Source organism: Narcine bancroftii, chromosome 4, assembly GCF_036971445.1.
Source record: "Narcine bancroftii isolate sNarBan1 chromosome 4, sNarBan1.hap1, whole genome shotgun sequence".
Taxonomy (NCBI): domain Eukaryota; kingdom Metazoa; phylum Chordata; class Chondrichthyes; order Torpediniformes; family Narcinidae; genus Narcine; species Narcine bancroftii.
The window spans coordinates 287,346,575-287,360,249 of NC_091472.1; the positions used below are offsets into that span (position 1 = coordinate 287,346,575).

The 13,675-nt window shown below is 36.0% G+C and overlaps 1 protein-coding gene across 1 annotated transcript in view; it reads left to right on the plus strand.

The window, feature by feature from the left end:
- lrp2a (low density lipoprotein receptor-related protein 2a) overlaps positions 1-3,849 on the plus strand; it is a 246,552-nt gene extending 242,703 nt beyond the window's left edge. The window contains exon 79 of the mRNA XM_069936227.1: positions 1,550-3,849. Coding sequence (XP_069792328.1) covers positions 1,550-1,726 — 177 coding nt within the window. The 3' untranslated portion in view covers positions 1,727-3,849. The remainder of the gene's footprint in view (positions 1-1,549) is intronic.
- The last annotated feature ends 9,826 nt before the right edge of the window (positions 3,850-13,675 follow it).

Below are 13,675 nucleotides of genomic sequence, written 5' to 3' on the forward strand. Positions count from 1 at the left end.
GGGCTGAAATTCACACTAAAAATTAAAAATACCACATCAGCAGCAGGTCCAAATGATTTCTAAACAAATAAAGAACAAAAACACAATGAATTAAAGTAATAATAGTGTCTGCACATCAAAACATGTGTCCTACCACAGAGGAGGTCGGGACCAAGATGAGAGTTCGCGACTGAGGCATTGGGAGCTCTGGCCTGTAGGCGGTCGGGGCCGAGCCATGAGTTCGCAACCGAGGAATTGGAGCTCTGGCCTGCGAGACTAGAGTCGACTTTTACACAAGGCATATGGACAATTCTGTATTTTTTGGCCAAAAATAGGGAGTCAACTTTTACATGAGATTGATGTTTAGACGAGTATGTACAGTATACTACTTACTTCACACAGTGTCTGGTAGGATATTTGCAAGTAAAGACCCAATGTTTCCCTCTTATGGAGGAATTTAGTATTACAGTCTTCTGCCTGTATCTCACAGATGCAGCAATAATACTCTGCAAATCTGATCTGTGAAATGGTATCAAGGGAAGTAGTCTTACAATACAAGAACTTAATGATTTGTAGTGGTCTAGAACCTCAACCATCAGTCTAGTAGTTTAGCAAGTGCAGTACCTTGATGCCAGGCTCTGGGGAGGCTATGTACCAGAGTGCTCAATCAACACAACGTCTGCATCCCCACAAAGCTTAAAGTCTACAGAGCTGTGGTCATCCCTTCTTTCCTATATAGATGTGAGAGCTGGACTCTGTACTGATATCACATCAAACAAATGGACCACGAGCACAATCCTTGGTATCCATTGTCATGACCATGTCTCCAACCTGGAAATCTTGGTTCACTTGAAGTCCACCAGCATTGAGTTCCTGATTATCAGAGCCCAGATGCAATGGGTGGGATACATCATCAGAATGGATGACCACCATATGCCTCATCAGTTGCTCAATAGTGAACTGAAGGAGACCTCAAGGTCATCCACGCAAACACTATAAAGATGCAGTGAAGGAAACCCTACGCTATTGTGGCATCCAGCCAAGAGAACTAGAAGCTGCGGCTGCTCTCAGATACCATTGACGAGCCCTGTGCTATGAAGCCTACACCAGTTTTGAAGACAGGTGCTGTCAAAAACTGATGGGAAACTGAACAACGTCACAAAGCAGAAGCTGTAGTTATTACAAAAGACGTAGAGTCTGCACTTCCAGACTGTGACTGCAAAGTCACCTTCATGTCCACAGATGAACTGCACAACAACGTGTCATCTTTGAACCGAAAGATGACCAATAAAACCTTAATGAATATGAGATAAACAAGACAGTAAGTTAGAAACACTGATTTTGTCTATGAACTACATGAGTTCCTTTGGTTAGCTCCCCAACATCGATGTTACAAAGCAATCATGTTGATACCATTGTTCAAGAAACTACTGGAATTGTCAGGTCTGTATTGCTGTTTACTTGATGTAGTATGCAGTTTGCCAATAAGTGGAGTGGTTGCTTAGCACAGGATGCTTAACAGATTTTGTCTTTTGAGATTTTAACAGATGGGTGTCTATCTTCTTCCTAGAGCCAAAAAGAACAACAGGCAAATAATCCAATTGGAGAAGCCGCTGCTGCTTCTCCAACTTTTGAATTGCCTCCAAGTAAGTCGCATTCAAAACAAGATGAGCCTTTAACATTCAGTCCAACAGAGAATACTTGCAAAGATACAGCTGCTCTTGTCAAAGAAGATTCAGTTGCATAATTCAGTACCTAAATGGAGTCAGAGGACAGTGTTTCCTATCATACATTATATTTTTATACACAGCCAGAATATTTGGATATCAGAAATATTTGGGTACAAGAAACCCATTAAATAATTAGTTTTGAACCTATAGCTGTTTTAAGAAGCAATCTGTCTTTTTCTTTCCTTTCAGTCACATTATATGCCAACTTTTATCTTTTGGGTTTTCTTTTGGTCTCTGAAGGCATTTTTAATTCAGAGGTTCTTTATATATTTGCACTGGATGTGTATAAGTATGATATATGTAATGTTATAAATATGTGTATATTTGTAAATTTTTAAGAGATTATGTCAATAATTTTGCCATGGATAAGGCTGATTATTATGTGGAAATGTGAAGATTGATTGTACTTCCACTGATTTCTGGAAGAGACAGAATGTGAAAACTACTGATCTTGCTGCATGAAGCAATTTTTTAAAAAAGCTAAATGCCTACAATAAATAAAATGTGTACACTGGATTTTTTTAAAAATATTAAATATGGTGAAACTTGTATTAGTTTCTTGTCAAAATCAGTATAAAAAAACTGTTGGTTATAGAAACTTCAAAGTGTAATCTAGATTCACATCATCAAAAAAGCCATTTATAAAAAAAATGTTCAGGATTAGCAATAAAACATTGATAAATACTTTCAGTTGCAACGTTGTTTTATGCTGATAACTTTCTAAATTCACCTTCTCAAATATATCAAATTCAAGTTTTCTTTTATTAGTTATAATTTAGCAGACTGTTGAAGTGCTCATGGTAGGGCTTAAAAGGTTTAGGAAAAGTAACTGAGGGTATTCAGTGAGGAACCTGCTCTGAGTGCAATCTCCTTTTTTCAAAAAAGAATGAAGATGAGTTTGGAATGATTCAGTCAGAAACTCAAGCTCAACACTGTTCTGGTTGTAACCTCAAATCTTCATTCCTGATAATCCTTCCTAATCTTTGTTTATCAAGAATCTTTAAAAAAGTTAAAACATGCTTCCACTACTCTTTGAGGAAGAGGGTTAAAGGACTCTTTACTCTTAAGAACCCCCCCCCCAAAAAATCACTTCAACCCTGCCTTAAATGTGCAACTCACAGTTGTTAAACGGTGATCTTTAATTCTAGATCCCTCCGCAAGAAGAAAGATCGTCTCCACATCCACCTTGTCAAGACCCCTCAAGATCTTGTATACTTCAAACAAATCTAGCCCATGAACCTTTCCTCATCCCGGGTATCAGTCTGGTGAATATTGTCACCAAGGTAGTCTTAAATGGAACCCTAACTCCTTTTTAATCAGATGACACCAGAAAGTTTTTGTGGCAGCAAAACTCCCGAGTAAAAATTTGTTCCTGCTTACTTGCATTAAACATGGATTGCAATAAGGTCTATGCAATGAACTCTCCGACTGAAATCCAGAAAACAGAATTTCAGAATGGGGTTCATTATGCTTATTCTTGCTACAGTATAAGCTTGGGGGGATGTAAAATAGGAGCGAGGAGAGCATCTATGGAAAAGAAATTGGTTTATTCTCAATTACTCATGAATATGAGCAAACGTGTTAGCCTAAGCATAAAAGCCTCTTAAATCATTAATTAATCTGACCTCTTTACAAAAGAACAAGATTTCAGGGTTTCTTTTAATTACAGTTACGTACACCGATAGTTTTAAAAAAAACTAATAGAAGAGAGGGAATATGTAAATAACTGCTGATACAGATTACACTGAATATATACCTCGCATGAACAATTCTAAAATGATTGAACGCAGATATGATGTGCAATCCTATCCTTCAGACTTTTAGCAATCATTGGGATCACTGTCCATCTTTACTTCACACTGACGTACAGTTCCAACTGTCATTGTCCTATAAATGGCCTAGACAAGCTACCTAAATTTATTGGCTGAAGGCCTGCATATCCACTCACTATTGATTGTACTTAATATAATTTTATAAATTTTATGTCATAAGAAATTGTAGAATCATGTGTATGTTAATTTTAATGGCTGACTCCTAATTAGAGTGGAAGATGATTGTATGTTGATTTTTTAAAAATAAACCTGTCACTGAAGAAAATCTACTGCTGAATGAATCTAATAAAATGCATTATTTTATCGTATTTTGATGCTCTCATTATTTTTACGTGAAGAAGTTAGAGGAAAAGTACCTTTGAAACATAAAGTTGTTAGAAAATCCACTGTTAAATATTTGTATACATTTTGCTTCCAAAGCTAATTTCTTGGTGAATAATCTTGCAGCAGATGCGCAGAGATTTTAGAGTGGATGAACAGTTTGGATTTCAATACTTAATCTGTGGGATCATCTTGGATCAATCCCATTCAATGATGGTGTTGTGACACCATCCTGCATTAACCTGTCCTTGTGTTCATGTGATGTGGATGTCACCAACAATAGCAGCATGTATTCGACATCGATTGTTATCCTTGAACCTAGCTAACGTTTAAGATTCAGCCACATTGGTTGTTCTGCAGTCACAATTCAATCTGACCAGATAACAATGACAGATTTCCTTCTCCAAAGGAGATTAGTGAAGCAGGTGTGTTTTTACAACAGTTTTATGGCCACATTTGGACATCTTAGTGGCAGAGATGGTAGACCTGCTGCCTCAAAGCACCAGAGACGCAGATTCAATCCTGACGTCAGGTATTTTCTGTGTGGAATCTCCCAGACCATGTGGATTTCCTTCGGGTGCACTGGTTTCTTCCCTCATCCCAAAGAGATCTGTGTTGGTAGATGAACTGCCTACTTAAAATTGTCCCTAACAGGTATGTGAATGGTCAAATCTGGGAGGAATTGATGGTAATCTTGAGAGAATAGTAAATTAGAATGGTGTGAGACTTTTGTAAATGAGTGGTTGTTGGTCACTGCAGACCCAATGGGTCACCAGCCATGTTTCTGTAACTCTGTGGCCTTGACTTTTTTTCTCACTCTTTTAAGTTCTTGACTTACTTAATCACTTCAATTTAAATTCCACAGCCATCATGTCATTGGATTAATAGTCCAGAATACTGCTTGCTTGTCCATTAGCATTGCCACACACAACGTCATCCTTGCTAAGTTAACACCATACCTGAGCATTGTCCCATTGTCAATTAAAATGCCAATTCAACATAGTGGACTCCCAAATCACATAAGACAATGACTTTGCCTTTTAACTATATTTCTTTTATTAGTACAATACATAATACAAACTGTTTACTCAGAAATTAATTAACCCTTTAACTACCCACCACTATCATGTCAACTTCTATAGGAGCTCTGTCAGGAGTGACTTGCCTAGCTGCTTCACAGTGTGGCCTACTGCAGAGAAATGTATCAGAGGTCAATTCACAGGACCATAAGAACAACGGAGAGGATCACTGGATTCTCACTCCTCACCCCTTCGTCTCTCATTCCCCCCTCCCACTCTCACCAAACCCCCCCTCCCCCCCATCAATGTGATCTACTGGGATTGTTTGAAGAGGGCGTGTAAAATCATCGCGGACTCCTTCCACTCTGTACACAGCATCTTTCAGCTGCTCCCATTAAGAAATACTTGAGTATCAGAGCCAGCACCACCTGGCTGAGAAACATCTTCTTCCCAAGGGCAATAAGAATGCTGAACAACCAAAGGAACTGCTCGCACTAACCATCCGAAACGCTCATATTTACAAAACAATATGTATTGTTTGTTTGTATGTGTGTTATGTCTGGTTGTGTTTTGCCCAAGGAACGAATGCTGTTTTGTCCAGTTGTACTTATGCAATCAGATGACAATAAATTGAACTTGATTACAGGTAGGCACTGCTTAATGTCCGATTGGGTAACTTCTGACCACATATATGTCTGCGGTCTCATAATTATTCAGTTACCATGAGTAAGTCCACAGCAATTTATAAAAAGTGATTGCTAGCTATAGGAAATTGTACATTGTATACTCAAACTGATCCCACTGTCCCATTCTTTCCTCATAGCCCCATGTCGGTCCCCACACTGAATCCACTGCCCCACTCTCTCTCCACAGCCATGTGTCAAACCCCACACTGATCCCACTGCCCCGCTCTCTCCTCAACCCCGTGTCAGTCCCCACACTGATCCCTACTGACAAATAAAAAGTTTATAGGTACACTGCAGTATCCCATATAGCTTCGCTAAGTATAAAATATGGTGTTCGCACAATGTCCACATCACATAACGCCCAATTTCACAGAACATAGCGCAGACATTAAGCAGTGCACACCTGGGGGGCGTGGCAAGATGGCGTAGAGTCTAGACATGTAATCTCGACCTCTCTGGCCGAACTTTTAAGTACCTGTTTTTAACCCTTTGTTTTCAAGTTTAAACTTTTTAAATTTTAGTCTAAAGTATTAAGGAACTGTTATGGCCATTAATATTAAAAAAAATTAAACCTCAAGTGCAGAAGAAATTAGATTTTCGGAGTGTTGATTTAGGGCCTAAACAGCTTGCTACAGCCTCAGGTTTAATTTCTTCAGTGCCTAAACCACAAAGATTGTCTGTGGGAGCTGAAAAAAAAAGACTACTACTCACCAAGAGAAGGACATCGCTGGAATTACCCATTCCCAGGAGGAAGGTGCATGTGCCCACGAAGTGGATCCCAATTCTGACAGCCTGCCGACTTTAATGGAGGGAGCACACAGGAAGACGACTCCATTGTTTGAAACGACTCAGGCAATGTTCCAATCTGAAGAGCTCGATCTTATCCGTGAGCTTTTGAAACAACAGCGAGTTGTGGGGGGAGACCAGCGTCGACCCCCTGAAGAAGTCGGGGTGGCGTTGCTGAGAGTCCAGACCCGCAGTAGAACCGTTAAACTGCCTGTTGTTGAGATGCAGCAGGAGCTGCAGTTACCTTGTTCTGCCACTACGTCAGAGAAAGCAGGGCTGAGCTTTTCTGAGCAACAATATAATCAGTTAAATGCTGTCATTTAGCCTATAATGCAAGAGCTGGCTCAAATGAATGTTAGTACAAGGTCAGAATTTAATACAGTTAAAGCATGTGTGGAAGCATCTTGTGAAGCTTTTTTTAAAAATTCAGTTTGCTTTTTTGGAATGTACACAGCAAGTGGCTTCTAATACCGAAAAAGTGTTGAAGGTTGAAAAATCCGTTACAGAATTGCGTGAACGTGAGGAGTTAGAGAGGAAAATAGACTATTTGGAGAATCAAAGTAGAAGGAATAATGTTAAAATTGAAGGTATGGAAGGACAAAATCCTCTTCATTTATTTAAAGAATGGATCCCACAAGTATTGGGGCAAGAATTTTTCTCTGGAGGCTTGGTATTGGAAAGAGCTCATAGACCTTTAAGAAGAACACCTCTACCTGGTCAATCACCAAGACCTGTGATAATTCAATGTTTGAATTATTTGGACAGAGAAGCAATACTTTGTCTAGCAGAGGAAAATGTGAGACAACGACAGGCTCCGTTATTGATTCAGAATTGTAGAGTTTTTTTTAATCCAGATTTGAGTCAAGAGGTTATTCAGCGTCGGTGTCGATTTAACCCAGTTAAAGAAGTTTTGTGGCGTAAAGGCTATAACTCTACTTTTCGCTATCTGGCAGTGTTGAAGGTGTTCTATGGAGACTTTCAATCTCGGTTTTTTGAGAATGATCGTGAAGCAATAATTTTTGCTGATTCATTGCCAGATGCAAGAGGACAAAGATGTAGTCCACCATTGTCTCCTAAAGAAAAACCTGGTTGTTCTGGAAATGGGAGAAATGGGAATGGAAAGAGTCCAACTTCTCTGAAAATGGGGTCTCCAAGTTTGGAATCTCTTGGATGAATAGAAGAACTTTCTTATTGTTACTTTATTTTTTATGTCATTATGATATTTTGATGTTACTCTTTGTTCATCTGGGGAGGGAGAGATTTGCTCTAAGTTCTATTAGTCATCAGCCACTGGTGGGTAATCCACACCCAAGTTTTGTTTAGGGATTATTACCTTTTGCTAGTTTTTTTTTGGGGGGGGGAGGTTTTTTCTTTTTCTTTTTTTTTTAATTAATTTTTCTTTATCTTTTTTATTTTTTATTTTTATTTTATTTAGTCTTTAATTTGTGGGTTTTTTTCTCCTATTGGAGGGCCTATTTGTGTTGATTTGAGTTTTTATATAATGATATTATTAGTTCTTAGTAATATTAGTAGATATGTCAAAGTTGAGGTTTGCTACTTTTAATGTTCGAGGTTTAAACAGTCCGATTAAGCGTAAGCGCATTTTGGCGTATATTAAGAAAATGAAAATTGATGTTGCTTTTTTACAAGAAACACATCTGAATGTCAAAGAAAGTATGAAATTGAAGAGGGACTGGGTAGGGCATGAATATTCTTCTTCATTTAATTCCAGGGCTAAAGGTGTAGCAATTTTGATACATAAGAATTTATCTTTTGAATTACAATCAATGGAGGAAAAGGCAGGATGTATTCTTCAATTGAATTGTAAGATTTTTAGTGAATTTTGGACTTTACTTAATATTTATGCCCCAAATGTAGATGATAAAACATTTATTTCTGATGCATTTTTATATTTGGGTCAGGCTAATAATAATGTTTTAGTTGGTGGTGATTTTAATTGTGTTTTGGAACCTTTATTAGATAAATTTCCGAAGAAAGTTAAGAAATCTAAAACGGCAGTTCAGGTTCAAGCGTTGATGAAAGATCTTAATTTAGTGGATATTTGGAGATGTCTTAATCCGACAGAGAAGGATTTTTCCTTTTATTCAACTAGAAATGAATCGTTTTCAAGGATTGACTTTTTTTTAGTATCGGCACATTTACAGGGGAAAATACAACAAGTGGAATATAAAAGTAGGGTGATTTCAGATAATTCTTTGTTATACTTTACATATGCAACCTCTGAGAAAATTCAGGTGGCCGATCATTGGAGGTTTAATACAATGTTATTAAAAAGTACGAGATTTATTGATTTTTTGAAAAAACAAATTAATTTTTTTTTAAATTCTAATTCTGTTCAAAGTACGTTTGTATTATGGGATGCTATGAAAGCTTATTTGAGTGGACAAATAATTAGTTATACTTCTAAAATAAAAAAGAATCGATTAAATCAGAGTCTTGAATTAGAGAAACGGATTGGTGAGTTAGAAAAGGAATTCCAGAAAGATGCTACAGAAGATCAGAAAATAGAATTATCTAGGTTGAAACTGGAATATAATACTCTACAATCTTATCAATTTGAATGTATGATTAATAGGACTAAACAATGATATTATGAATGGGGAGAGAACGCACATAAGGTATTGGCATGGCAATTAAAGAAAGAACAGGTTTCGAGGACTATTAACGCTGTTAGATGGAATTCGCATATCAATTATAAACCTCGTGAGATTAATGATGAATTTTGTTCATTTTATAAAAAGTTATATACATCTGATAGAAAACAAGAAAATGGATCGATTGATTTTTTAAAATCACAGTTGAATTTACTGACATTAGAGGATGTAGATATACAGGAGTTGGAAGCACCATTTACTGACTCGGAAATTAAAATGGCTGTGATGGAAATGCCGAACGGTAAATCGCCTGGTGATGATGGATTTTCGGTCGAATTTTATATAAAATTTTATGATGACTTCTCTACAGTGTTTGGAGATGTATTACGCCAGATTGGAGAACATTATGAATTGCCTGAGTCTTGTTCTAGTGCTTTAATTACAGTAATTCCAAAGAAAGATAGAGATCCTTTGAAAGTATCCTCATATAGACTGATTTCGTTCTTAAATGCAGATTATAAAATTATAGCTAAAATTTTAGTGAATAGATTGGCTAAATTTTTACCTAAGCTGATTCATATGGATCAGACAGGTTTCATAAAGAATAGATATGCCTCAGATAATATTTTACATCTGATTAGTTTGATTAATAATCTTCAGACCATCCAATGGTGATATCTTTAGATGCCAAAAAAACGTTTGATAGAGTTGAGTGGAATTTTCTGTTTAAAGCTCTGGAGAAATTCAAGTTTGGTCCTTTTTTTATTGGTTGGATTAAGACTTTATATAATAAACCGGTAGCTAGAGTACTGACGAATGGTTTGATTTTGGAACCGTTTAAATTGACCCGATCTACTCATCAAGGTTGTCCTTTATCACCAGCTTTGTTTGCGTTAGTGATCGAACCTTTGGCACAGTTGATAAGACAAAATACACAGATACAAGGTATGAAAGTTTTTGATGAGGAGTATAAAATTAATTTATTTGCTGATGATGTTTTGGTGCATCTAACAATTCCAGCTCAATCACTTTTATATTTGAAGGAGTGTCTGATGCAATATGGACGTCTTTCTGGATATAAAGTTAATTGGGGAAAAAAGCAAAATATTACCGATGAGTGAAGGAGATTATTCAGCTTATAAGAATATTCTTAATTTGAAATGGACGGATCAAATTAAGTATTTGGGTATAATTTTGGATGTTAATTATCAATCTTTATATAAATTAAAACTGATTTGATTAAATGGAAAGATTTACCTATTAACTTATTGGGTAGATTAAATACAATTAAGATGAATATGTTTCCACGTATGCAATATTTATTTCAATCTATTCCGTATTTACTTGATAATATTTTTTTTTGAGATTTGAATAAAATGGTTAGGGAGTTTTTATGGAGAGGTAAATTTTCAAGAGTAGCCTTGAATAAATTAACTTGGAAATATGAATTATGGGGACTACGTTTACCACATTTTCAAAATTATTATGAAGCAGCCCAACTTAAATTTATTAGTTCATTGATGGATTTGGAACGGCCTCCTAGTTGGGCCAAAATTGAGATGGCAAATATTTCTGAATTTGAAATACATCAATTTTTGTTTAGATGGAATGTAAATTTGTTGCTGCAATATAATGTGCCTATATTAAAACATTTAATGAAGTTATGGACAAAGAAAAAGAAAATGATAGGTTCTAGGAGTGAATTGTTGGCTTTGACTCCATTGTATAATAATCAGCTTATTCCTTTTTCAATAAATAATCGAAGTTTATTATATTGGAGATTTAAAGGTGTGGAAATTTTTGGGAGATTGTTTTAAAGAAGGTAAATTTTTATCTTTTGACCAGATGAGGGACAGTTATGGTATTGATAAGAATTCTTTGTTTCTTTATTATCAAATTCGATCTTTGGTAAAACATCTGTTTGGTAGATATATGCTTTTACCTGCAATGACTAAATTTGAGACCTTTCTTATGAAGGTACCAGAGAAGGGCTATATTTCATTTATGTATCAAATATTACAGGATGGTATGGATAAAAAGGGTTGGGATAAATCCAAAGGTAAATGGGAAGTGGATATCGGTTTTAATTTTTCCGAGGATGACTGGTTAGATATTTGTTATGATAGTGTAACTAGATTGATAAATGCACGCTATGCAATGATTAATTATAATTTTTTACATCAATTATATTTAACACCTGAAAAATTAAAAAAGTATGGTTTTCATGAATCAGATTTGTGTTTTAGATGTGGTAACTCTGTTGGAACTTTTTTTCATGCGGTTTGGTCATGTATATACAATCTTTTTGGAAGAAAATTCAATTCTTTCTAGAATACCTGTATAAGATTAAAATACCTTTAGATCCAACAGTATTTTTATTGGGTAGTTTGCAACCTTTGAATGCTTTGGGATTAGATAAATTTCAACTTGCTTTTGTATATTTAGCTTTATGTGTAGTGAAAAAATGTATTGCTAGTATGTGGAAAGATACGAACATGATTGATATTAATAGATGGCATAATGAGATGAAATATTGTTTAATAATGGAAAGAATTACATATGTTTCACGTGATAACTATACTTTTTTTGTTAATAAGTGGTTGCCATATTCAGAATATTTACAGTTTGATTTATGTGGATTAGATTTTAATATGTATACTTAATTTTTTCTTAATTTTTTTTCTTTTCTTTATGGTTCTCCTTAGGAGGGTTGGCTGAAGGGGGTTCTTTTTTTTTCTTTCTTTTATATATATATAAAATATAATGTTCATGTTTATGGTTTATTGTTATATATGTTACTTCTCTGTACTTTGAACAAATAAATAAAGTTTTTAAAGAAAGCAGTGCACACCTGTACTTAATTCTTTTGGCAAGCTTCACAATCTTTAAAACCCATTAATTGTAATCAGATATGACCTGCTCCAGATGAAAGAGGCTGGCGTCCGATGTAGGAAATGAGTTCAACTCAGAGGCCAGAGGTCTTTTGTAATTGTTGCTCATTTGGCATCCCTGGATGGGCTCATCTTGAGTTGAACTGCCCATCTAATTGTTTATATTTGCACAAAAGTTGGTTTCCCATGAACATCCATCTTTAGAAGTGTCTCTATAACCTCTGATCAGCCAACAATGAGATTATGGTTGATAGTTTTTCAGAATTATCTCAATAAAAAGTGGCTCAAATCTGTAAAAACTTCAGTTGAGGGCAGTATTCTGAGAGAGCATGCCAGAGAGGGTAAAGGAACCAAGGACGTAGGTAAATGAATTGCTGTTACTTGTGCATTATTACAATTAGAGGTTAAAGAGGAGGAAATTGGTCAATTGAAGCAACCATTGGCTAAGGATCAGGAAGCTAACGGGGAAGAAATGAACAATGGAAGCAGCAGTTGGAGAAGTCAGGATGAAGGTTGATGAAGATTAGGTGGACGAGTGCAGGGGCAGTAGCCAAATCGCATTCAAGATCAACAATCATCCATATATAGGTCTAAAGCAAGAAGCATTTTTTTTAAGTAACACAAAAAGTGGTGCTGCTTTTGATAATGAATCTAATCTCAACTAAACAAAGGGAAGAGGTAACATAGCAATAACATCTCAATGTTTCTGTTCATTTTTGAACTTTCCCCTCAATGCTAGTAACTCCTCAGTATGAAACCAGTAATAGTAGGTTATCTACATATTGAGTTTGTGACAGGTTATATTATATTTTATATTATATATAAATATGTTTTTAAAAGATAGATTTGGGGGGGATTAGTGTAGGGCAGTTTTACAAACTCTTTTAAAATGCAAGAGCTTTGCTGAAGCTCAATATTCAGGCTCTGGTTGGCTTTACAAAAGACAATGGAACTGCTTTGGAAGGAATTTCAAAAGCCGGTGCAAATGGATAAAGTCCGGGCTCAAGTGCTGATAAAAAAAATCTTTCAAGGATTGGATTTGGAGCCTTGGGAGGTGTTCTGGTTTTTTCAAGCAGAGAGAGGGAGAGAGAGGAAAGAAAACAGGATTATTCCCAGAGAGAGAGAGAGAGAGAGAGAGAGAGAGAGAGAGAGAGAACTGAGTTCTACAGTAGCTTTGGAGGCTGCAACATGACAAGCTGACAGGCTTGTTGAAAACCCCATTTTGAAGATGGGTTGTGAGTTCTGAGTTCAGTCTATTGAAAAACCCTTGTAGTCCTTACAAGAGGAAATGGCTGACTAGAGTGATGTAAGGGAAATGAGGAACTCTGTGGTGACCTGGAAGAAGAGGTTATAATTTAGAAAACCCACGAAGGGGCAAGTTTATTTGGCAAGACACTGAAGTGACTGATCAGAGGAAATCAATTTGTGTGAGCAACAAATATCTCTCTGAAATCAACAAGAACCTTCCTGAGTGGTAACCATTTAACTTTAAGCACCAGACCCTGGTGAAAATTCATAAATGTTAAATTCTGTGCACAGTATAAGAATTGCCTGATACCGGTGAACTTGGAGAAGTGAACGATTGGACTATTAAAGCAAAGAAATTTCTTGAACATATACATATTACATACACTTGCAGTTAGAATTAGAAGGGGGTTAAGTTGATAGTAACAAGTTAAAGTTTGATCCTGCTTTTATGTTTAAAGAAAATTAAAAGCAATTTTTGTTTAAGTTACCATTTGTCTTGGTAAATTTCTATTGCTGCTGGGTTTTGGGGTCCTCTGAGCTTGTAAAAAATTCAAGTTTATTATCATCT